At 35.7% G+C, this 27,636-nt stretch overlaps 1 protein-coding gene across 2 annotated transcripts; it reads right to left on the bottom strand.

Moving 5' to 3' along the window:
• Positions 1 to 70: 70 nt before the first annotated feature.
• Positions 71 to 26,420, bottom strand: sh3yl1 (SH3 and SYLF domain containing 1). 2 transcript variants are annotated; one of them, XM_079632594.1, is made up of 10 exons: positions 26,094 to 26,420; positions 19,667 to 19,777; positions 17,758 to 17,871; positions 16,089 to 16,153; positions 14,072 to 14,184; positions 11,485 to 11,613; positions 11,191 to 11,341; positions 9,547 to 9,619; positions 9,255 to 9,317; positions 71 to 1,606 (listed from the first exon to the last, which is right to left on the bottom strand). In XM_079632594.1, coding segments are annotated over exons 1-10 (1,014 nt in total). In that variant the 5' UTR covers positions 26,095 to 26,420; the 3' UTR covers positions 71 to 1,412. The 2 variants fall into 2 exon arrangements, with proteins under 2 accessions (XP_079488720.1, XP_079488721.1); XM_079632595.1 differs by lacking the exon at positions 19,667 to 19,777 and having other exon boundaries at positions 26,094 to 26,224.
• Positions 26,421 to 27,636: the final 1,216 nt, after the last annotated feature.

The following is a 27,636-nucleotide window of genomic DNA, read 5'->3' on the forward strand; positions in this document are numbered from 1 at the left end:
CTTCTACTATTTGTCCTTTAAAAAAAAATCTCCAGCTGCTTCTTAAATGAGTCACCAGTATTACATTTGTGGATGTCTTTACAGTTTCTTTATGAAAGTTTAACAAAGTGATCACATGTTAAGATCCCAGTACAGCATGCATTTAACCTCACCCAAGGGTCCAAACACATTCAATCAGCTAAAGTCTTTCAAAAGGAACAACTAATAACAACCAAGTAATGTTATTCATATTTTTCTCTACATTTACATATTTGTAAATACTCTGATGTATATCTCTGAGACAAAATTACATGTAACTGAACATTCCACTTCAGTTGTTTTTCTTTCCAGGTGTAAAATAATTTGCATGTTGCCGTTACAGAACATCATTTGCTTATTAGAGAATTTTTTAACAGTAGTGCACAAAGTGCTTCATATTTAATTGCTTTACTCAGGATAAGATGCTAAGCTTGTATGACTCCTTGTGGGCAAGGAGTGTTACCGGCTTTCGTTATGAGCATATGATTTATGTAATATAATACATTCTAACTTATAATTAATTTATCTTAAAATAAGAGAAATTAAGTTTTACACCAATACCACAGACTAATTAATATAAGTTAAAAAAGTAGGAACTTATCTTTATTAGAACTGATACATTTATAGACATTTAAAAACCAATAGGAAAACAATCATTCATGTTTAATTAACATTTGTGCAAAGAGCAATACATTAAATTATTGCACAGAAAGCAATCCCTCAAAGACTTCCTTAAAAAACATTTTTTAAAGTAACAGATCAAGTCAGATGTGAAGTTTAAAAGTTTACAGTTCATAACACTTTAAATAAGGCATCTATAGTTTTCATAAACATTTTAAAGCTTATCGTTTGTAGTAACATTTGTTTGCAACAACTGTTCACTGTTATTAAAAGAAAAATAAATGGCGCAACATGCAGTTGTGTGGTTTTGCCGATGGCAAACCATTGTGCTATCATGTTTCAAATACCTGGAGCAACTGCACTTAAAATACCACAATGTCACTTTATATGCGTTTCAGCGATAATCATTGTGTCTGCATAAAACAGCATAACAGTATTCCAATGCAATCCTAAACTATAACATAATTAAAAGTATAAATATATAAAAACGGAACGTTTTACTATAGTCAACCCACATACCAATAATCAAACGGAACAAAAAAAATGTGGGGGGAAATAAAATAATAATTCACCAATGGCAGGAACATAGAAAAACACCACTGTTATCCCTTCATATAACCCGTGAGAGGAACACTGACCTCTAGAGCTCCTAAACATATACACCATCTTCATAAACTTCAAATAAAATTTCAAACTGTGCAAAAGAAAAGGCCCCGCCAATGCCAGACATCATTTGTGATCAAATTGAGCTTTTGTTGGGCATCTTAAGTACTTCAGCTATAGGACACAAAATTGGCTGGGAAGATCCCAACCTGCCCTCGTAGTTCTCCCTCCCACCAGTCGTACTGGGACTCAGTTTTGGTGATAACAGTGATGCGGTCTCCTACAGCAAAGCTCAGATCCCCGGGCTGCTGGCCGCTGAACGGATGCACAGCTGTGACCACTAGAGAGCCGCCTGATGCTTGACCTAGAACACAAACAGAGGAATCGGCATCGTCTGCACTGGAAAAAAAACTACTGGCAGCTGTGGTTGATTCTCAAACTAATTCCTTGTGACGTTATTAAAGACAATAAAACATTTAGTAAAACATATTCATGAACAAATACACATATATATATAAACACTAATTGATTTTGTTTTTAGTTATTGCAGCATTTTTAAATTGTAATTCTAATTACAGCCATCAGCATGAATGCTACTTAAAGCATACGATTCCCAAATGATTAAAAACAACAAAATATTTTGTATAACATATTCATGAAAAGATTCAAATGAAACTATTAATACATAGATACATTTTAAAAAGTTCTACTTTTGTATTAACATGTTTGTGTTCTCAAATTTGTATTATATGTAAACTTTATATATATATTTATTTTTTATTTTATTTGCATTTGTAATTCTATTTTTTAAATGTATTCTGAATGGTATTCCAGCACTGCTTTGGAACAATACGTATTATGACTAGGGCTATTGAATTAAACTGTATGGTGCATTTAATGAGCTTTTCCTTATAAGTCAGTTTGATAAATTATTAAATGTAAATGTATAAAAGTTGCACATGCAATTTTATACATTATAGGCAAGTTTTTAATATCATACATATTTACTCATGCTTAAGGGTGGCATTATATGAACATAATCATGTCACATGCTTAGAGTGACATATTAACATAATCATGAGTACATTTGTATGATATTAAAAACTTGCCTATAATGTCTAAAATTGTAATAGCAAATGGTCAACACTAGAGAGCAGCATGTGTTCTCTTAAAACAGTTTACCCCACTGGCACGCTCTCTCTCACACACACTTTAAACACCACAAAACTTTCCAACTCTAATAGAAGGTGGTGCGAAACAGTTTTTTTACATCTAGTATCTGTCAGCCAGGGGCAAAACCCCTTTCTTTATCTGTCAATCAACATGTTAAGATATAAACAACTGCAATCATTTCTGCTGTCAGGTTACGTAAACCTTCAACTACTGAAACTATTGACTATGTGATTTAACACATCAAGCAGGAATAAATGAAAGATTTACAGTAATCAATGTTATTCCTTCAACACATACAACACATTTTTAACCAAATTGCAAAACACTTTAGCCTACTCTTGATGTCTGGTTAAACACAGTGTCCAAAAGACGACCTTTGATTAGTGACCTAGAAATTTTAGTTGGCATGAAATGAAAATTCACCCTATTTATAATTCATTCGTGCATGGTTTATTTTTATCATTTATTTACCTCATCATTAGTAATTAAAAAGATCTTAAAAAGATTGATAACTCGATCTTCCAGGGAAATGAAGGACATAGAACCACTACAATGCTCATCGTTCCCATAAACCCCGGCCCTTTAAATTTTTTTTTTTTTTTTTAAATAAATTGTCTGCAAGCTGGCATTCAGATCTGACTCGAGGAAGAGGTGGGATGTCTGAAACATGTAAACATTTTCTTCTGCTGTGGAACACAGTACATTCAATGAAAGCCAATGGACCCCAATGACTTTTATTCTATGGACACTTTTTTAATATATATATATATATATATATATATATATATATATATATATATATATATATATATATATATATATATGGTGTTTCACAGAACAATACATTTTTTATTCTTTACGGTCATCCGTTTCATTATTTGATGTCATAAGAAGTGGTGTAAAGTATCTGAGTAAATGTAATTAGTTACTTAAAGCTGCAGTCCGTCGTTTTTCCTCTTTGTCGCCATCTCTGTTCGAAATCTGCAATTGCAGTTATTCGCGGAATTATTAACTGTGCGTGGGTAGTAAATCGGCATGAAACAGCGCGGATGAACACAATGTATTGAGGGGAACCTGTCGCTGCCGCGTCGCTGTGGATACTGTACTGTCATCAGCAATCTCAGAGTATACTTTTTGAAAGTGTCAACATTAGAATTTTCATCGGAAAATGTCATCTGAACAAGTAAGAAACATTCACTTTTGTTCTGACCAAATTCGGGGGGTGGGGGGAAGCATTGCAGTAGCTAGGCTATATCATGCTGATTAAATCTAACGATTGCTTATATCACGTCAAAACGTGAAAAATATATTTTTTTCTGTAGCCACTCTGAAGTCCGAAGTCTTTGGGTTTTACAACTGGTGAATCTCCAGTTGTCACTGGTGATTGTCGCTTTAAACTTTCGGGATCCGCCATACCAAGTGCTAAGCTAAATCTCCACCTCCATCATCCACACACGCTAGCCGGGGACTCCTTCTCTATGTGTACAGAAGTGACGTAATGACGCAAAGACATGCTCGAAATTCCCGCGGAAATCCACCAGTACCACTGGAATTAAATGTATTATTACAAGCTTACCGTTTTGAATCGAGGTAAGGCAAGCAGATCGTTTTGAACACTGGCTGGTTACGTTTTTTTTCAAAAATGTCTTTTTTGATATTTTTAAACCCAAAAAAGTGCTGGACTGCAGCTTTAAGTATCTTTTTGGCTACTTTGTAGTTTTATTGAGCATCGAAGATATTAGCAACTTTTACTCTCTACTTGACTGCATTTTTTGAATAAGTGTATGTACACTCTACTCCAATACATTTGTGATGAGTAATTTAATTACGTGTTACAGTTTGAATGGCACCTAACTTTTTCTGCAGCAGTTTATTTCTGCTACAAAAGAGATGCATCTTACATGTTGAGGGCTAGAGCATCTTTGAGCCCACATTCAGTACAAGTAAAATACTTGCGTATTGTTACTTAAAATCAGATACTTTAAGACTTTTACTCGTCGTATTGGAATTGGTGACTTGTGACTTTAAATGGTAACTTTCGCTGTAAAGTATCTGTACTTTTACTCAAGTATGGTTTTCAGGTACTCTTTACACACTTTTGAATTAACTAAAACTTCCTGCCTTACTTTTTATGCTCAAAACAAATTTTGAATCCCAGATTTCCAATGTGGTTTTAGACTCTTTTTCGTTTGTGTGTCAATATAAGCAGATTGGCATCCAACATGTGTGCCACCATAGGATGCGACCCCGGAGAATGGGGGGAAAACTGGTGGCGAGGGGTTTTCAGGAGTGAAGACATAAGACAGGAGCAGGGAATCAGACAGAGGTGGAATGTGCTTTCACACTGCTGGCACCTGCTCTGAAATCTCCTGACTCCAAATAAACCTCGGGCATAGCCAAAAGCTTCAGTCGAGCCGTTTTTTCACACTAAACGCTTTTGACTTGTATCCTAAAATAACTGCATCCATTCGACATAATGTTCATTCCCACTACCACAAGTGCAAGACATGACAAGCCGGGCGTAAGACAGCAATACAATCCAGAGTTTCTTCAGATCTGGAAGGGCTGTGTATTTTGGCAGAGTGGTGAAATTTGAGCTATGCGGTTTTCTACTTGCACACGCAATATCTGAAAAAGTGACAGCTCATGACAGGGAAGAGGGCCTGCCATTTCTCCTCTCCGCTGCTAAATCTCAGATGGGAGCGTGGGCTAAGCCATATCAGGTACACGGTGACCAAATCCAATTGATGTAACCGTAGATAATCGCTGGCACCTTATGGTGGAATGCAAAAGAGCTAATTAACAAATTGACAACCTGGATTCGCTTCTCATTCCAAAGGAAAAGGGAAAGCAGGATTATTCAGAGAAACCCGTATAACAGCTGCTCAACGTGCCATCGCACTCAACAAATCAAAACCTCGTAAAACATTATCCCTTTATAGACAAAAGAGTCTTTAGAAATCAGGGTGTCTCTCTAACCACCTTTTCCCAAGGCCAGGGATCCATCTAAATGACTGTATTATTTACAGCTTTAATGATCTGGAGGGCAAGGAGTGTTAATGAAACGGTGAGGAGTGAGAGTTTTCCCGCTCTCATTTTTCACAAATGATATCATGATAATTAGGGGGGAGAGAAATGTCTTGTCAGTAAAATAACAAGCAATGTGAACACACACCCAGAGACCTTTTTTTCAGCTTGTAACAATACAGATAAGTATCTCTTTGACTCATCTTCAAATGACTAGTCAGTTTTATCATATCATGATGAAGTCTTTCTAGTTGCACATCTGCAACTTCTATAAAAGTGGACAGAACACATATCAAATGAAAAGTCATTCCCTCCAAACCATTTCATTAAAAAAACTGTTTTTCCCAATGTTAAGTTTAATGGGATAGTTCACCCAAAAATGTCTTTTTAAACATTCCAAAAACTCATTTACGGGAAGTAGCGTCCCACCATGTGGGAGACTCCCGGAAGAGTTGAGATGTCAGAAACGTATCATTTTTTTCTGCTGTGGAACATAGTCCATACAATGAAAGTCAATGGGGTCCAAAACAACAATGGACCCCAATAACTTTTATTCTATGGACAATTTTAAAATATATAAATATACTGAAAAGTGAAAACACTGAGCCTCTGAGGCAATTTCAAAAGTAAGCGACACTGCCTCAATCAATCGCAGAAGTTTACAGGAGGGGATATGTTTGTTTGACCAATAGTAGAGAGCAGGAGGATTTGGGAAACTATTAAAAACAATCACTATTTTTGAATTTCGTTTGGCGACAGTTCACTTTAACCGGCACAATTGATCCATAATAAAACGCTTTTAACGCTCTGCATTTGTATTGTTCTATTCGGTTTTGCTGTAGAAAAATAAAAGTTCAATAAATAAACTAAATAAACAGGAGACATCTGTTGTCCTGATTTTGATGAAGTCATCCAATGCCGTGCTTTGACATACAACAGGTGTACCTGTCTACTTATCCTGAATTAAGCAATGACAACTGGCTGTTGAAAGACACATCAAGTTGTTGGCTAACAGTATCTATTCCCTGTACAATCTGGCTCGCTTACACATGATCCTCCTCTGGCCAAAGCTGTTGGCTGATAGTTTAGTGTCTTATGCAGTTGACAATCGAAAATCATAATTTAGGATGCCAGGTATGTGTTGATTTAGAATCACTGTTATCAACCTGTAGAATATTAACATGTAATTTAACAAAATCCGGTAATTAAACATCACAGCAGGGAATTGGACTCATATTCCCACCTGAAGGAGATGCGAACAATGAAACCTTGTCTACAGCAGTCTCTAACTGTCTGGATCATGCTGAGGCACGTGCACATTTCAATCAATTACCTTCATGTACACATCTGAATCAACAGAGTTAAAAATAACCGAACAAATGCACAATAATAGCACCTAAATTAATTAAAGAGTAAACACAGGAAATGAGGGATGTCAGCTAATCATTCTCAGGCTGGTGTATGCGTGAGAGAAGTGGAGAAAATAATAAAATGCACATATTAATTTAATTCTTTCAATCTAATTTTAGAAATTTTCAACGAGTCGACTTGTGTGCACTTCAACAAGGGATTATTGTCTGAATTAATGTGTAAGTGAATAAAGTATCACTCATTTATGTAATTTAAAGGAATGCAAATGTACAGCCAACTTTTTTTCTTTTTCTTTTTGTGGCAAAGCAGATATGTTTGACTGTTGGCATCAAGAACAACTTTACCTGGGACAACAAACCCCACATCATTTATCTACGACCAGAATGCACCTTTAGTTTATATTAGCCTTAGCGCGCTTGATCGCTCTCTCATAACGTCATTCGCTCACACTGAATGAACTGCAGTTGCGCAAGTTAGGGACACCAGAAGCAAACACAACCTCTCGACATGCACTTCTAAGAGACGTGCAACGGTCTGATAGCACTCTTGTTTCTTCTGACCATGAAGGACTTAAAGAGGACAGAACAGTAACAATCACATACAGGTACATAAGCTGTTTTCCCTCCAGCTTGCTATGCTCACGATGGACAGAAACACTATATTTCAGTTCTAGCCCACAAAGAATCTGAATATGCAACGCTACGACCAAATATTTGATACTTTACCACAATATATGCTCTAAAATCGGCTCAAAATATCAACCATGTTTGATATCCTCTGACTGGATGAAATTTGATATCCTCTGACTGGATGACAAAGTCTGTGCTCATCCTACACAACATGATTTTCTGTGAAATCTGTCAACTCCCAATGCCCAAAATCTGCCGACTCTGACTTTCGGCAACTAGTGTCTGACTTGTACAGACTGTAAATTAGAGCAAAAGTCACATAGTGTATTCCAGCCTTTAGACTGTGTTTGTTTAAGATGGTTTTATCTGGCCTGATCAACTGAAAAGTGCCCCTCTAAAACCAGCAAACAAGGCTGCAAGATCAACTAAGACCACAAAACCAACTTAGGCTGGTTTAAGATGCCTTTTCAGAAGGGTTATGAGCAACTTATTTTAAACAATAGTTAAAAAAAAACAAGTTACTGGTGCGATGCATGTAGCTGTTTTCTTAAGACTGCAGCATTTGCTTCCTTTCAGTCGTCCTTTATGAGCAGAACACACTATAATCTCCCTTGAGTGTTGAGTGCTGTTGTTGGCTGTCCTGGACTTAAAATCACTCTGTAAATGTTAGCATTATAATGTTTTCATGATCAATCATTGCTGTCTTTTATAGTTGTGTGCTAAAGATTGGCACGAGTACTCGTCTGCCGTTTCGTTGGGAATAAAATGTACTGTTAGCAATAAAGTAGCCTTAAGGACTTGTGGTGATTTAGGACAGCATCTCCTCCAAGTTTGTCCTATTTAAAGGACAGGGAGGCTGCCAAATGTTTTGATGCTCGGGTCTGTATGTGACAAAATCCACCAGTCCTGAATCCACACACATCATCTATTAGCCTTTAAAATATCTCCCCTCATGGATGAAAATGTCATCTCACTGTGGGAAAGAATGCGTTTGCTGCATAGCTGACTTGTGACATGGCAAAGAGCACCGAGGCCCTTCCTGAATAAAGGAAGATGGGAAAATGGCCAGTGTAAAGTTCATGACTTCTATCGAAATCTTCCCAGCCAGTCGGAGTGGTTTTCTTCGAAACGGGGCAGGCGAAGCCACTCCGTCGCGTTTTTTTAATCTAATCCCTATAATTCAACTTTAAACACGGGCCTTTAGGAACCTAATGAAAATAAATGAGAATGTTAGTGGAGTTGAATTGACGACAACACAAATCATCCTCCACAGGCTGAGCTGATTAATGAAAGGACTGAAAGGAATCACACAGCACTGGGTGTTTCTACTCGCGCATTTCTGCTATTTAATTAGCCGTTGCTAATCTAGTGGGTTTTTAATCCACTTTATAATTTATCAGTGTCAAATGAAACGCATGACCACATTGTCATCTTTATTCTCATAGGTATTTTTTAGTTGTTTTAAAAAAAGTGTCTGATTAACCTCATCATATACAGAAGGAATAATCCCTTTTGTTCGGATATTCTGCTTGATAATATGCTTGAACAAGCAGGGTGCGCTACAAAACACACAGTCAAATCCTCTCCTGTCAGTTTATTACCATAGTCACAGGTGTGAAGTTTTTTTTTTTTTAACAATAAGCATAATTTTACTTAAGTAGGGAAAAACACTTCTCATGGTTTTATTATCTGTGTGAGAAGCTTGTGTTAACAGAAATACACAAAACCTTTTGAAGGATATTTTCTTAGGCACTAACATAGTCCACAAAAATAAAATATATTACAAATTTAAAATAAAATAAAAGCACTCACCTGAGCTTTCAGCATCCCAGCCTTTTACGCTCGGATAAAGAACTGGCTTTACAAAGGCAGGAGCTGTGAAAATATAATTTTCTATAGTTAAATATAGTTTTTAATCAGCATAACCATAAAAGATTCACCCAGAATCAGAGGCAATGAGATGGCAACTTCCTTCTAATTTTACAACAACCCCAGAAAATATATGCAAACATTTTTTTAGACCTGTGCGAGTTCAGTCAGTCACAATATTTCTCCTCAGAAAGATGAAATGCGTGCAGATCTGAGAGGTCACTCGGGGTCTTACCTTGAGTCCTGGATGTGTAAGAGGAGGCAGCTCTCTGTGTGGGAGGCCTTGGTCTAGATGGTGCTGAACTCATCTGTGAAAACAGAGACACCCGAATATACATCAACAGGCTTGTCTCTCACCCAGTGAACTTGATAAACAGAGACTGGCACTGAAGCCATAAAAATTCAACTAGTTCAAGTCTTTGAAAGGACAACTGAACAACTTTTTTTTGTGTGAATTTGAATCAGTATGCAAGGACAGTTCCCACCTTAAATATGAATTGGATTAAAGTATACAAGCAACTGAATATTCACTGCATTTCTAATAGTGTAATACTATTGTGCTATTCGCAGACCTATTGATTTTGCTTCATTCCAACTTATAAAACTAAACAACTAAATTACATACTCGTTACTATGACAGGGAATTAAATGGGTTGTTTAGACCTGATTTCATAAGAACACTGTTTTTCCCCCACATAACTCCAGTGACCAAAATGAAGTGCCAAGTGGAAAGCCTATATTACTGTCATCTAGAGTGTTTTATAGAAGTCTGATTTATAGTAGCCATCAAATGAAGCACACAATTACCTTCTAATGTGTTGAAAGATTTTGTCAGCAGATTATATTTTTCATGATTTATGTAGGTGTAATTTCTTCATTCCAAACTCACAGAACTACTGCATACTTGTGAAAAAAGTTTGTACTTTATTGTTAAAGGGGTTGAACTAGAGGGGTTCCTGTGTGCATGACTCAAATGAACAAAATGAGTCAAATTAGTCATTTGTTCATTTGACCAAAAAAAACTAAACAAATTGAGTCAGTGGAAAATAGTGTTACTTTAAATCCCATAAAGTAAGAGAGATTAAAGTTACTTAACCCTTCAAATTAGTGATGTTTCAGTATGCAAAGACAAATCACACGGGCAATTTAAACCGAGCTAAAGAGTAGCTGAATGGGTGAGGAATATTTATTATGTTGCTAATCTGGTGATACAAATGAGAAGTGTATCAATCCTGTAAGACTATTTCAACAGTTCTATTTAAAAAATAAAATAAAAACATTCATTAAATCCCTAGCTATATTGATGCACACTATGATTCAATATGATGTCAACAATTCCTCTAATTCCTCTAAATTTGATAAGGCATGGTGAATTTGTGATTTACTACCGGTATCTCTTTCCACTCTACAGTCATTCTTGTGATTCATCTAGTCTGATTCACTAGTGAATCAGTTTGTTCAGACACAGTTCATGTAAATGATCAAATTAAATAATAACAAATTATTCACAACCAATCAGTTTCGAGTCCCTTTCCTGCTTTTAACCTATTTAGTTAAATGCTACTCTATCACTATTTTTGTTTTGTTGGTGGTGTATTTTTGATTAATGTACAGTATACGTTCAAGTTTGATGTTATCACCCAGATAGCCCTGCTTGTTCATCCATTCAAAACTCTCATAGAGTCAGAAAAGTACAGCTTTGATTAAACCAAAAATCACCAGAAAGCTATACATTTAATATTATTTTATGTTTACATACATACATATAGTCTAGCTAACTACTTTTTCAAAAGAGTAGCAGGATTGTACTTAAAGTAGCTTGAAGCTCGGCCAGCTTTAGTTTGGGGCCAACATGGGGCAGTAGTGCACAGAAAGTAACCTTGCTTGAAGCTTGCATGTGTTTGTTCTGCCACTCGGTGGTGTATTTCTCTGCGTAGTCCTGTAAAATGGTGTATAAATCAAATGCTTCAGGTGGGGGTTCCACATCTCCATTGAGAATAGCAGAAGCACGAATGTCTTGGCCATAGAACCTATTCAAAAGTAAGGAACACATAAGATATTGAAACTACAGTATAACAATGAAAACACAAAGTAGGTCAAAATGTGAGGTAACATCAGAGCCTGAGGGCTTTATTTCAACATTTAAACTCTTTAACCTATGACATGTGCTTACTTTCGGTTGGTTTCTTTGCGCTCAATGAGGTAAGAACCGACGAGAGACACTCCAGCGTAAAGGCCACGAGATTTGCAGTACGAGTAGACAGCCGCTGTACTGCGAAACGCCACATCTGCCTCCAAATTCCTGTCAAATATGCTTAGTCAGACTTGTTTAAATGCAAGGAATAAACACTACACAGTCAAGGATAATAGTGGAATCGAACGGGAGGATGAAACTACACTAAGGGTAATAATCACTGGGATTTGTTGAGAGTAAAGCAGACTCAGGCATACGATCATTTCTTAATAGGGTCTGTTTTTATTTTATACTTTACATGTTTTTAAACTTACTCAACCACTTAAAACTTTAAGGCCTAATGTGAGGATATTTTGCCAATTTTGTGTGCAGCTGTGCTTTCAAGCGCAAGAATACAAGCTTTCAAGATGTACAAGAACTCTATTCAGTATCGTGCACTATATGAGAGGCGGCTCTCTCTGTGAATTTGAAAACGGATTGTAATCCCATTCCAATGAGCACACAGGAATCTACAATATAAGCGTAATCAAAATTTAAATATTATTACAAGTATCCAATTCCACAATTGGAATCGATTTTTGATTTCCAACCCTATTTATAACAATAGGAAACATGGAAGGATGTGCAGAGCGGTAGGTGCTACACAGCCAAAAACATCAGATCATGTGTGTACATTTGGACAGTCATTTGTTAATGTTATAAGGTAGGGGTGGGTGATATACTGGTAGACATTTGTCATCGTCTCGGTCACGGTTACAAAAGCTTAGCATTTTTAAGCATTGCGGTTAAAAAACAAGTGATTTTAAACCATTGAAGCGCAATTAGCAGTAAAAGAGGACTCAGAAAACGCACGCTGTCTGAGAGACGGTTTCTCAGCGCTGTCAGACAGACGCGCGCACACAAAGCCGCTGTTAAGACTAAGCATTGTTTTTTTACATTTGATTAGCTTATACATTTTATGTAGTATTTTTAGTGTTTCTAGTGCTGTTAATTTGTCTTCAGTAAGCTTGAGTTTTTTTTAGGCTAGAATTAGTTTTTTAAATGATATTGAAAATGGTGATAAAAATTATGAAATTTCAGTGGTATCAAAATGTTTTTATATCATAACCTTATTTAAAGCAAAAACAACTATTATTGTGATATATATTGCTATCATGAAATAAATTACTCATATCGTGATATAAGATGTTGATTATATCGGCCAGCCCTACTATAAGGAGTCGACATTAAAAGTTTTGGAATGGCTAAACTAGCTTTCAACAAACTAATCTTGCAGAACAAAGAAAAGTACAGTACTTTTTATTTAAAACATTGTCTTTCTTATATGACCCTTTTTAAAATATCTATAAAATATCTGTTTTTATGGTCCACCAACTAAAGAGACCTTGATTTTGATGCAAACCTTGATTTTATTAAAAGAATGAGATGTGACATTTATATAAAATATATCCTAGTAGGTGGTAAGAAGGTTCTATTCCAAGAATAACTCATTTCAAAAGAGCACATACACCCTGCAGTCACCGCTGCCAAACCAAATCCAAACCTGATCTAATCCAAACCAAAAACAATCAAACACATCCACATTAAGTGGAATCCTAAGCCCTAGTTTTTAAAGCTACTGTAGTGCAGCAGGCAACCATTCAGTATAATATTGCTTGCAGCTCTATTCTGGCGAGATCCATAAACAATAATTAAAGCAGTGAGAATAAAAAAGGACTTTCCAAACAAGCACAAACACAGCAGAATCTGTCAATAAATGTAAAATCACTGATTCACCTTAGAACAATGCAGCTGTCATTTAAACTAGCACTACTGGCTGGCTCTTAAAGTACAGTATGGACACCCTTCATTATCTATAATTCTCACAGTATTTTCCACACAGGCTCATGCTTGTCAAATTATGAATGACTGTGTTGCAGGTGAAAGCTTAAACTGGCAGCTCACAACTGTATTCATTTTTTTGTATAAACATGTCATTAGAGAAAATTAGTCCCTTGTGAAGTGATAAAGATATAAATGGCTTTTATATTCTGTTGATTTTATTTGTAATTTTCCGCAAGAGCAAAGAGCTTTTCTTTCATTGCTATCCGTAAATGCACTAAATCAACAGTTCAAAAATATTACAGCTAATTTATACCTTCAGAGAAATGCTGTCAAAGCCCTCCACCGCCTATGTAAACACTTTAAAAACTTTCTCCAAGCAAATGGACTTTAACGCTCGATTTACAAACAAATGGAACACAATGCAACTCACAAACGCTCACAATTCTTTTCTCATTCCTGTCCATATTGCTTTGGCAGCACTTTGATCAACATAAAAAAACACTCATAATATAAATTTCCTTACATAAATCAAATCTTTCTTCCTTCAGCCATAACCTTTGATTTTTCAGATGCATCCAGATAAAAAATAAAACACTTTAGTGATAAAAGTGTCATGTCAAATTACGACAGATGCTTAACAGTGGACATTTGCTTAAAGCACTTACGTTTCCATACCTTCACTCTGCATTATTCTGACCCCTGGCAACAGAATGGGGTATTACACTGTAAAATCAACACATACCTGCCAAGAGGCCCAACAGCCACAGTGCAGTTTCCTCCAAGTGTAAGATTCCCTCCTTTACTAAAAGCATCCACAGCTCTCCTCTGATTCAAGATGATGACGAAATCTGATGACTGGAGATGAAAAAAAGAGGACATGTGTCATGTTTTATGTGAAGCATTATAGATAAATTAAAAAAAAGTATATTTGGTTTAATTGAATAAAAATGAGTATAAGAATGATAAGTCAATAAGAATTTTACTTATTTCTATTTTATTTTAACTTTATACAATATGAATTTTAAACAAAAGCAAAAAAATAGATACTGTGTGCCTTTACCTGAGTATATATAAAAACTCTATAATTGAATCAACTCTAGGTATTTCTGCTTGTAGAATTTTTAAAATCGTGCCACAGATGTGCTTTAGATATAGCAGAATCTCACAATATAGCAGAATCTCTTACTAGTACCAGCCCTAAAACACATTTCATCACTCAGAACTGCCTATTCTAATCTCACAACTGACATCACTCTTTTCATGATTTTCCCTCTCCATTTATTAAAATCAGCTCAGGTTTCTTTAAGCACCAGACCATGTGATGTTAGTTAGTAGGCCATCATGCACACAATCTAGCTATACATCACTCTGACAAGCACTCCGCCAACTACTGTGCATCTGTCACCAGCAAAACATTAAAAAGTTGCTCTATATTCAGCAATTTTTAAGCTTTTTTAAATGCTGGTGTCAAAAGATTTGGACCGGTTTCAGACATGCTCTGGTTTTAATGCCTAAAGATAAAATCGATATTTCCTGTACTCCCTTGCTACTTATCAGGTGTGTTGCTACATACTGAGAGACAGAGACCGCAGTGCTAACCACAGCGCCTGAAGGCTACTCCAGAAATTAATCAAAAGTGTCAAGATGCACAGGCGCTCGGTACACAAATGACTCATCCGAGCTGCAATCCAAGGTCAGGAAACAAAAGTGCAGCTTCTGCCTGATGCTGACGAATGGCCTCGCTGGGCACATGCCACATGAACAGTGATTTCCTGAGCCAGAGATATGAGGATCCACTCTATGCTTTGAAAAATGATGAAGCCAGCACTTGAGCTAATAATAGCTCCTGACAAAAGGCTGACATCTGGTTTAGGGAAAAGGTCGTAATGAGTAATTCATAATGGGCCATGCTTTTACAGAACACCTTGCGAGATTCAGGGAAAACTGTATTCAAATCAAAAAGAAAACTATTATTTTGGGGAGCACCTGTTTATTATTAAATGATAGTGAAAGACCATCCATACAGGTCATTCAATTATAAATCAAACTCACGCGATATGCATGACGAAAGTAAAGTCATTTGCAAAACCTTTTTTTTTTTACAAGATTAAGTCCATAAAGTGTGGGGACAGTTGCTATGTTTTATTTGTATTATCATTTTTGTTGTTGTTGCTATAACGTTAATTATCACACAAAGCTCTATCAATTAGTTTTCTTTTAACTTAAGAAAAATAATTTGTTTTCCTCATAATTAAAACTAACCTATAAGATTATTCACAATTAAATATTCTAAATGATTGACAGATGATGAATGATGGGAAGAAAAAGAAATACAAAACAAGACAGCCAAGTCAGACAGGGCAAATATTTTAATGTCTTGATGTTCTTGTCTATGCATGACTCAGACATTCTCGATGGAAAGAAAACATTTTTTGCATGACATTGCATGAGAAGTAATTTACAAATTATACCCTGATGAAGAACCTATAGTAGTGTCTGCATACAGAGCGTAATCCATAGGCATACAGCATAGGGTAGTCCAAGATGTTCATCTAATACGTGAATAAACATGTTGCACGACTGTTCTTGAACTCTTTACTGACTCTCTGATTCTCATTACATTCATTACAATTATTACATAATTACATACTCACAGCTTTTTGGTTTATTTTTAGACAATTTAGCCCAAAACCTGATTTGTACCTTAATTAAAGAAATTGGTTGTTCTTTTATAGAGTCTGGTGTCAAATAAAACTTACCTCCAGACCAATGTCAAATCCTCCACCGAGTCCAGCAATGCCAATTGCTGAAGGAGCAGACCATCCTTCATAACAGAACGCAGAAAACAATGACACGATTTAACATTAAATTAAAAACAAAAACAAATTAATTTGGGATATACTAGAACTTCTTAGATGTTTAAGTGTGTAAAAACAGATTCAATCTTAATACATGTCACTTTAACAAACAAAGTTGCCAATATGGCCTTTCTTTAACTTTTTTATTTTTTTGGATTAAAATATATAGTGATATAATAAAAATAACTAAGGAATCACCGAAAACGAGGATGATTCTGATTTAATTTAATTTAATTTAATGTAAGTGGCGATTGATAGCCTATTAGTTAATAATATACTGACGGTCACAAAGTTACGCTGTTTCAATTTGAAATGAAAGATGGAGCATACATTTAATAAAATTAGGGAAAAAATGCCCTTTACAAAGGTAAAAAACCTTTGTAAATAATAGTGTTTTCCAACAGTGATGTAATGAAACATTGACAATTTAAATTTGAAGGGAGCCTCTGTTAAAGGCTATTAAGGAAATGTAATTTTGCCAAAATAAACTTTTAAATAAATGTTATTTTTAAAGCAGCTTACTTCAGTGTGATATTTTACCATATTGTCTAACACTGAGAATTTGAATAATTGTGATGATCAGATGCAGATATCTAAATCAGAGAATATCAACAGTTGCCGGGTGGATTATGTAAGGGTTAATGCCCGACGAGGTGTCCATTGTCAGGTTTTAATGGACGACGGCGAGGTGTGAACCGGCCGACGCGCAGCGGAGGACGGTTGCCTCCGCCGAAGTCCATTAAAACCTGACAATGGACACCTCAAAGGGCATTAACCCGCTTATACCATGGTCACTTGCCAAATAACACATTTTTAAAACATTAGTTTATATTTTAATTAGTTTTACAATCGAAATCTAAAGTTACAAGTTACAAACAATAACTTGGTTTCCTTGGTTACGCCTGACAGTTTATTTAGGTGTCCTCTATCACTTTTTAACGGACACCCTGCAGCCAATCAGAATCGAGTATTCACCCAGACCATGGTATAAATATTTTTAACAGCAGATTCGGGGGACTCAAAGTGCACCAGATTAATGAATTTATCTTTAAAATGTACAAAATTTTCTTACGGGGTGGGAATGCCCCCGGACCCCCCTAGAGGTACCGTGCTCAACACACAACAATACTGTGGGAAACACAGTAGGTTATGATGGTCTACAAAAAAATATTAATTGATTGTCCATTATAATAGCCATTACCAAAGTTTAAAGATTACTACAATCCTCAAAATTCTGAACTTGTATTGTCTCTGAATAATGTAAAAATTCAATGAGTAAAAACACTCAAGTCAATGAAGCTCTAAATGTTTGTTTATTCAGTTTAGAATGTTGCTATAAGGCAGCTGCCAGACATCAATTACACCAAAACCCATTAAACGCCCTATTTTCACAAATTGGTCTATTTTGTCGTAATAGTTGTGATTTAGAGTTTATCTGAACATGTGCTCTACAGTATGTCACAAACTATATAATCTCCTGGCATCACCAAGCAATATATGTAAATATACGTGTAAATATATTTGACACTCAGAATAAATGTCAGAATGGACGTCAATAAAACCCACTTACTTCCATCAGCGAGTCTTGCGATCACTATCCCACTGCCGCCCCTCGCAGTGATCATGAAGCCTGCTTTGAAGACCGACAGGATGACCAGTCCCTCAGCCTTGGCAATGACATGAGCTGGTGTCAGGTTGAGGAAAAGACAAAAGTAAATGAATAGGAGATATTACAATTGGGCAAAACTGTTCTGGATCTAGACACAAGTACTGAAATGTAAAGAAAAATGTGCAAAAGCAAGATGAAACAGGTAGGCAGAGTTGATTGGTGTATTGTGTTTTCGCACAGGTTGCACAGATATGGTGAAGTCACTGAGTGAACTGCATTCATGTCACTTTCTGAAGACATGCATGAACAGATACTTGGCAATGGACCGGCAGAAAGACTGCTAGACTTGTACACAAATGACATCAGTCAACAGAAATGCTAACTTTGGGCTGTTAATAGCACTTACATGTCTGGCTTGTGTGCTATTACTGCATCAGGATTAGCCTACGCTCTTAAAGCACAAGGAGCCGTGGCTTTAACAAGTATTTTGACACAAATAAAAATGTATGAATGTCACATTTAAAACACCATTTTAAAACATTTCACTAAAATTAAAAGGTACACTATGTAACTTTTTTGTTCAAAATGAACAATTTAAGTAATGAGCCAATACATCATCAATCCTTCCAAAATGTGTTTTTGTCTTACCCTGATTGACTTTGGTAAGCCTAACTCCATTGACAGTCCACGCAACTTTGACGCTTCAAATTCAATTTATTCTTTTGTTCACATTTAAACATTGATCAGCGAACATAAACAGCTCAACCGAACTTGCTTGACGCGCGAGAACAAACCTCATTGGTTCTTGCTGAAGCTCAAACGTGCTGCGTAACACGAGAATGAACCTCATTGGTTCTCGCATGTCAAGCGAACATGCTTGAGCTTCCGTTTACGATCTGATCTGTTCATCATAAAGCGATCATGTCTCTTCAGACAATTTTGACTATACTCAATTCATATGGATTAGTTTTGCGATCTCTTTATGAACTTTTGTGTTGACGGTCAATGGAGAGTACAGAAAGCTGTCAGATTTCATCAAAGATAAGATCTTCATTTTATGTTCCGAAGATAAACGAAGGTCTTACGGGTTTGAAACGACACGAGGGTGAGTAATTAATGACAGAATTAAAATTTTTGGGTGATCTATCCCTTTAAGTTAAAAATATAAAACGATGAGCATGAAATGAAGAGCATGTCCATAGTCAATATGATGAACTACACCTGTATGCAATTTGAGGGAACTTACTCATTTGTGTGCGGAAACCATACGGTTTGATATTTTCAGATTTAATGCATTGACATTTTTAAGCGTTATTACTGTAATGGTCCAAATATAGTTTGTGGGTCCACTGTATTGTGTAAATAAAAAAAAGATCTTAGAACATCATAGTTTGCCTATACTGAGAAATTCAGTCAATATACCGGTAGTTAGAGCCATCAAATTATCAAATTAATGACTGCAAATAATCACATATCAAGATTTGCTGAAAAAAATCATAATTAATTTTGCAAGGTGTTAAATTAATGTTTTTGATTGATAATTGTTCCATATGGGTTGGAAGGAGTGATTAAACTAATTAACTTTTTTTTTTAAATAATGAATGTAATAATTTATACATTAAATTGCTCTAAACAGAACATTTGCAATTCATCAATTATAAATCAATAAAAAAAGTGAGTAACTCTTTTTAATGAATCTTGCAGTGCTTTTAAACAAGTTTTCCAAAAACAAATATGATACTGATCCTTATGTTGTCTTATTTTTATCAATTCAAAAAAGGGATAATTTGAATTTGACTTATTTAACAAATCCCCATAACTAAAATATAAATGTTTTCTAATTGGTTTATGACAGCAGCACGACAGTTACCTGGAATAAGTTTGTCAGGCCCCATTCTGTTGGATATTTCCGTGAACTCTCTAAGGATCTTGCCGGCCTTCTTGGCCTCAGACTTCAGGTTAGCAGGGATAGGGTTATTCACTGTAATAGAAACATCAGAAGATACATCATTTTCTCTTCCTCTGCTTCACATTCCAACATTCTGAAACGTCAAATGTCTATAGCCCAAATTTGTAGAATGTTTTGCATCTTCCTGAATGCTTTTAATTCTACGATGTAAAACGACTCTCTCATGGCATCTGTTACTATGAACCTGAACTATGTTTTAAATACCTAAATGATTTAAAAGCTATGGGCAATATTTAATTACTTGTTCAAGGTGACAGACTATGAAATCACCACAATTGTCTCTCTGCGTACATTTTAACATGACAAACTGTAAATTATTCATTAATACATCAAATGTCAACATAACCAAATAGGTTTTTTTGCTCACCTCATTGATAATTGCACTAATTATATTAGCCAGAGTCAGTCAGTGATTAGTGTGTTAATATTCATGCTGATGACTTTGGAAAAAAAAAAAAAAAAGTGTCTCCCATGTCACGAGTCACTGTCTGAGTCAGATTTGCCTTTCCTTCTTGTTGTTACTCATTACATCTTATCCAAGCCCATCTACAAGCCATGCAGACACTGATGCTGGTAGAGTTCCCAATTACAAAATATAGAAAGACACCAGGTCAAAGTAAAAAAATAATGTCCAAGATAGAGAAAAAGAAAAGTCTCTTAAAAATCTAATTAAAATTAAAATTTATAGAAAATATATATATTTTTTAAATGTTGACTAATCAAATAAAAAAATAATAACATTTGAATACAAGTGAGCGTACACATCTTAATCATTATTTTCAGAAGTTTTAAAATATATTTCTGTCATGACAACTCTAACAAGTGTTGGCATGTTAATGGATATGACAATGTTGATATGTTTGGTCTTGGCTGTATAGATCTGCTACGGCTGCTTTTATTGCTGCTGGTGTTCCAGAGCAAGTACAAGACATGCTGCTGCTGTACAATAGCGTCCATGAATTACCCGTAGCAGATCTATACAGGTGGAGCTGGGGAAGGTGGAGGGTTTCTGAAACCGCACTGCACTGCTAAGGCAAACGCTACTCATGTATTTGAAGGTTGAGCACGCGAGCTCATTGGCTACTGATACAGCAGGAACCAATCAGCTGCGCCCTATAGATAATGATGTGATTACGAGCAGGTTGAGTTAGGAGCCATTAGCCTGCGCCATCTAGAGTTTCATGATAGAACTTTATTAGAGGCATTTATTTTAGGCATTATTCATTTTCAAGGAATTTTTTACTTTATGCCAAAAAAATATCGAAATGAATCATAAATTACAAATGTATCTAAAAAGGGGTGTATGCAAGTATGACATTTTTAAAGTAATTTACAATAATATGAATCTATAAAAAAAACTGCACCCGATGTACAAGTATAATACAAAAGCATTCCTTTTAAATACCACCACACCCTCATTTTGCGACAAAGATTAATGCATCACTTTCTATTAACTGATTTTTGATGGATGAATCACTGGATATGTTGGGGTGATCAAGCACCCTTTTGCAACACATAAGAGTTGCTTCTGGCGTGTGCACCCTTCCTGTGGTTTACTCAGGGAGGTACTTGCAAAACGTCACTTTCAACGCAGTCTTTTCAGTTGAAGAATTCTTGCAAAACCAGCCACATCAACAAGACAATTCTCCTGCATGCACCTGCTTAAATATTTTAATATAGTAATAAGGACGCACACCAATTAGGCCGTTCTTTCCATTCCAACTAATGCTGCTCGAGATATTCTTGATTAGACAGACTTTGACAAGTCACTAACCAATGATAAGTAATGACTTTATCTTGGCAATGTTTCAATGGCCTCCTGAGGAAGTAGGAGCAAATACAGAATCCCTCTTGTTTCAAGCAAAAATAAAAAGCTATTGGTAAAAAGTTGGTATAAACCTAATTCGCCACAAATACAGGACTGGGTTGAAGTTAAAAAATATATATTTACCATGGAGAAGATTACATTTTATGTAAACTTGACGAGAGATAAATTAGTTGATTACTGGTTGAAATGGACTAAATATATAACCCCTGTTGATCAAAATACATTTTGGTTATAAGAATGTTTGCTATAAGCATGTGATGGTTGTGTGACTTCCTCCCCCTTCTTGTTTATTGCATCTGAAGATAATTTAAATTAGATACATTGATTTGCTTTCTTATGTGAGGGATTCGTAACTCTAGTTACCCTATATAGTTACCCTTGTTTTCAAGATAAATGTCTGAAATGTTGTTCACGCAATAAAAACTTTAACTAAAAAGTAACAGTTTGACAAGGAGTGTTGTAATTTGGCATTCTTTAAATGTTAAAGTGATATTGGTGTCATCACTCAAGGTTATTTTTTTAAATAAGACGATCATATACTTTTGCAAGGGTCAAAAATCTATTCACATCCATTTATGGGTCATTTCGATTCTTAGCATAAACATGCAGGATGAGTTGCACACAAGTTACAGTTTGTTTGTTCATGTCCTTAAGAATGAGAAGAAAAAAAACGGAAAAAAATTCTTGCCTTCACATAAAAACTACCCCAAGTTCAGGGCATCACATGGAAAAGCAGATGACTAACAAAGAAGTCATTCACAGTTGCTTCAGATTATTTCCAAAATAAAAAAAGAGGACCAAGTTCATGTTCTGTTTGTTTACCGATTAAAAGTGGCAACAAACCATTATTTATTTTAAGAAGCATATCTTGAAAAGAACTGCACACACAATGGGACACAAGATATCTGAATGTGAATTGGAGTACTGAACTTTGTAGGACCTGCATGAAGACCAACTTGCATCAAATTGGTCATTTTTCACAAAGTACTGTTGTGTAATAGTCTCTCATTACATATATACATTGTAGCAGTAAATGCCGGGCTGTGGCTGGTAACACCTCTATGATTCTCTTTCACTCCCGTGAATTTGTAGTGTTAAACAGCTGTGTGCTGTAAATTCTTCTCTAGTTTGTCATACATACAGCTGTTGATGTAATGCGCTGGAAAAATTGCTCTATTTAACTGCCATCAACGTACATAAAACTTCACGCGCTTTCAAACTGGGAGATACCTAAAGACTTCTACGCAAGTAACTTATGTTAAATAGCATCTCATCTATCAGATATTCTGCCAAATCACCTCACAAAAGAATGTCTGTCTGAATCATCAGTCTAACCTGATCTCATGACGTGGTTTTAAAGAGGATTAGTACGCACTGAGCAACTTAATGGTGCTTTGAGGGATCAGGTGTGCTACAAGCAAAACAAAACAAAACAAAACATAATGTTAAAGGTGTATTAGTCATCTCATTTTCTAGAAATATTTACAATTCTGATCAAAAGTTTGGGGGCCAAAGACATTTAAAATGTTCTTTTGAGCTTTCTATTCATCACAAATCTTGGAAAAAAGGTATCATCTTTTGTTTTCACAAAAATATTAAGCAGCACAACTGTTTTTAACATAATAATAAGCAATGTTTCTTGAGCACCAAATCTGCATATAAGAATGATTTCTGAAGGATTATGTGAGTAGAGTATGACTGGAGAAACAACATTGTAAGAAGGGTGAACTGGAGTAACAACATTTCTAAATAGTTCTATTTTTACTGTATTTTTTGATAAAATGAATGCAGCCTTTGTGAGGCATGTTTTCAGAAACATTTTTTTTATTATACAGACCCCAAGCACTTAAAAAGGATTTTTCTTCACTAAAATATTTTTTCCTTTACAAAAATGCACGTTAATTTAGCAAATTCAGAACTAGCGTTTTTCTGGAAAACAATACAGTAAGATAATGATGCTTTCATGACTATAAGAAGTCATTTTTGTGATTTAAACAAAAAATTTGACTCGAGCCAGCAAGACCATCACAGAAGTATAACAACCACCACAGAAAACCAAACGTTTAGGTTTTCAAGGCAAATTTTTTTATCTAGAAGTAATTTTTTTGGGGGGCAACCAAAAGGGTAAAGGGGTTCATCAACTGGACCAAAACCCTCTCACACAGGCCCTGGGTCAGTGGACCATCCTTTTGAGCCATGCTAAATGCAAATAATAAAATGCAACTGACCATATATTATATCATGCGTATTTAAGATGGAAAAATGTATATCTGTACAGTATTTTGGTCCAAATTCATGTCACTAGAAGCTAGACAAAATCAGCAGATCCCAACATGAACAGATTGCATGACATGCCTTTATCCTCAACAAAAACATGAACAAAACTACACAACGTGAAAGAAAATGCAACCCAAATATATTAAATACAGGTTGATTTAGAGTGAGGATAAACACAGTTTGTGTTTACCACACAAACGGACTGCGTTAATTATTGGTTTCTGAGAACATTTCCAAAACAAACAGAACTTTGCATATTGGTAGGCCTATGCAAGTCTTGGCAATATTAGTACCGGTAAGTGTCCATGTTTGATCTCAAGGACTTTTTTTAATTTAGTTTGTACAATACAAAACACTTTTGGTACTGTGCTGGACCAACGCATGATGCCCAATGTAAACTCCGAGTCCTGAAGCAAAATCATTTGAAAAGCACTGCATGCTAAAGAGCAATTGAAGCACTATTTCCGACCCTAATGTCAGCTGCCACTGAATAATGAGCCTTGGGTCTTTTCTGATTTATGTCCAATACAAGAATCCCCTCTTTCTGTTCTATAAGCCTACGGCTCTAATACATGTGTCTGCGACAGAAAAAAAATGAATGTACTATTAAAAAAGGGAATTCAAACAGACACTCACAAAAGCAAAAACAGCACTGAACTTAGTGATCTGAGAACATCTGGATGGGGGATTTGCAGGACTGATGCAGTTCTCTATATTTTCTCAAGAGACTTGAGAACAATAATGCATACTGTAAACTTTGCATTGTATAAATCGCCCCCCAAATCTGACAAGAAACGGTAGCAACAAAGCTTTTTTCGGGGCATCTTAGTAAGGCTTATTACTGTCCCCAGGTAATAATGCATGGTGTTGTTTTCCACTCATTTCCTCATTCATGTAAAACCTGTGCTGTGACTGTCATACAGAGGGGGTGAACTAATAAATGCAGCTGTGGTGGCAAGCGTAACAATGAGAATATGATTTTTGTGATTACTACTGTACAAATAATTACCGCTTACGCAGATAATTAGTCAATCCCAGATTAACATAGCAATATAAAGCATGAAAAATGCAAATATGCTGGGACAGTGTAATTATGTCTTAATTTGTAGTTGGAGGAGATAATGAACAATTACGGATGCAGCATTGATCCATAGAGAGAGCGCAAATATCTGACTGACACTGACACTTACAGTGGAGGTTGCTTTAACACTTTAGACAAACAACTTAATCAACAAGGCTCAAGAATCTTCATTCAGTACTTTTTTTCCCCTTTAAAATAAATTATCAGTGTTTTTTTGTTTGTTTTTTAAAGCAAAAGGGGTCAAAACAGATGCAAATGTCAATAAAGATGGAAATGTGGTTCTAGAATGAAATAAATAAGTCAAAAAAAAAGGCACAAAGCATGATGGACACCTGGAGCCGGGTTCCAACAAACCCCTCAAGTTTAACCTAATAGGCCTAGTGATAATTTGTTCATAATTATTATAGCCTTAAAGCTTTTAAACACATTCGACAATTTTCATCATGCACGTTAACAAAGCTACTGGAATGTCGAAGGGAGTCAGGGACACTCCTGTTCATGTCAAGCTGTCTGCTACAAGTTGGAGAAACGAATATCTAGCTACTTTCCCACAGGGGTTAAATTAATTGCTTTTGTCAATCAAGACCGCAGACAGCCTATCACGTGTGCCAGCCAGCAGTGACGTCAAATAAAGTGCACGTCATAATGCAGCTGATATTTATATGATCATCCACTACCATGGTCAATCTACCGTCTACCTTTTTTTTTACTCAGTAGAAAGAAACTACTCTGAGTAAAATAAATAAATAAATAAAGTAGACGGTAGATCGACCACGGTAATGATATTGTATAGGCTACTACAATATAACTAGGCTAACAGAACCAGTTATTATACTGTCTTGTCGAAGTCAACATAATGATTTTCTTTTTAACATTATTCTGTCCGGTTTCCTGTAACGTTAGGCTATGGGACCATCAAATATGCTCCATATTACATACTTACCTTGACTTTGAATGAATACTGAAAAATGTTTGGGGTATATTTATGTATAATCTATGCTATTAAGCAGATATGCCATATTAAAAAGAGGTAAACCAAAACAAATGCCACTTCACAATAAACCGACTCGATTAGGCTACTGTAGCCTACATGTTGGGTTACTTATTCATCTCAGGGAATATGAAAAACCTTCTCTACTTACTTTTATCAAAAACGGACTTTAATCGCCAGGACCGGAGACTTCTCGAAGTTTAACTTTACTTGACTTCTATGTAGCAGCCTCACCTGGTGCAGGTAAGAGAAGTTAAAAGTGATAGTGAACACTTCCGATACACCTGCCAAACCGGTCTACTTTAGTCTTAAAGGACCCGTAAATCAGTGAAGCTCGATAATGTATTTCAATACGTTTGGTAAATAATATGTACATACATATTATTAAATAATTTTGTGAACAAAGTCGCATGACACAAATATAGACCATTATTTTAAGCCATACAGAGTTCAAAGTTCTAGTGAGTATTTTTTATTCAGGCAACAATGGGACGCAGCAAAGGAAAATGACGTTTGACATGATTAGGACCCCTAGCGCGCTCTGGTGTACACAGAAGCGCGTTCTGGTGAATTTAGCTGCGCGCTTTGCGTGCCTGGTTGCGTGCGTGCTTTTTTTTTACAGTCTATGCGTGAAACCTAACAGGCGCGCGTGCAATTATGTGATGAGTAACATTTCTCATGTATTTCAAATTGTATTATTAGGAAAAATCAGTGTGTTAAACTATACTCGCTGATAAAAAGTTAATTTGGCACTGGCAGGCGAGAGTTTCTGGGTCGAGAATAAACAATGGTCAAAATCTTTCACCTAAAGAGATTTATGTTTTAATAAAGAGATGTGTGTTTTAAACAACCTTCCAGTAAAGTTCTTCTTTCATAAGGTTTGGTCATTTATCTTCGTCTGATGGGACCTGTAGGCTAAGAAACACGGCAACAGCTCTTTTCATCAGAGGTATTCCTCCTTTATGGAATCATCTAAGCACAATGTAAATGTGTGGTAAATCTAGACTAAAACAAATGTTTTTAGAAACACGTGTCATCTTACAGTATTGTTGTTGCAATATAAGGCAGGGCTTTAAAGCCTGGTTTCCTTTGCCAAATATTTTCTTTTGCCAAAAAAGGGTATTGTTTGGAGAATACAGATCATGTTGTCCTAAAGAACTTACCACTGAAATTCTCATTTAGAGCCATTCTTGCCGTTTGCTTTCCTCACAATATGCCTTTGCACATAACATGTTGAGACTGCATTCTACAACATAATTTGTCACAATAAATTTAAACCCATAAAAATATATATATTTATACTTTATTAATAGCCTATAAAATGTCCTTTGGGATCTCTGAAGAATACTTTCAGTCTTGTGCATATTGTTGTTAAATCAGTTCCAATTCCTTATTATGGAATTTCTTACTAACAGTAGGCCTACAAAGCTCAACATGACTTAGAAGTGTAAATAAACTAAACCATATTGACATGTGGATCTATACAGCAGGCCTATATGACAAAATATAAGGTTCTCATTATAAAAATACAACACGTTAGAGGCCAAAAGAGATGTACAGCCTATAGGAAAATTGACATTTTCACTCTTTATTCAAATATTATCAAAATGCGTTAAAGATTTTGTAAGCTGCGTATTGTCCTTGGAGTCAATTATTTTATTTGTGATAAAGCAATGAAATATGCCAAATTGTGG

The sequence above is a fragment of the Phoxinus phoxinus genome (assembly GCF_949152265.1).
Source record: "Phoxinus phoxinus genome assembly, chromosome: 13".
In the NCBI taxonomy this organism is placed as follows: domain Eukaryota; kingdom Metazoa; phylum Chordata; class Actinopteri; order Cypriniformes; family Leuciscidae; genus Phoxinus; species Phoxinus phoxinus.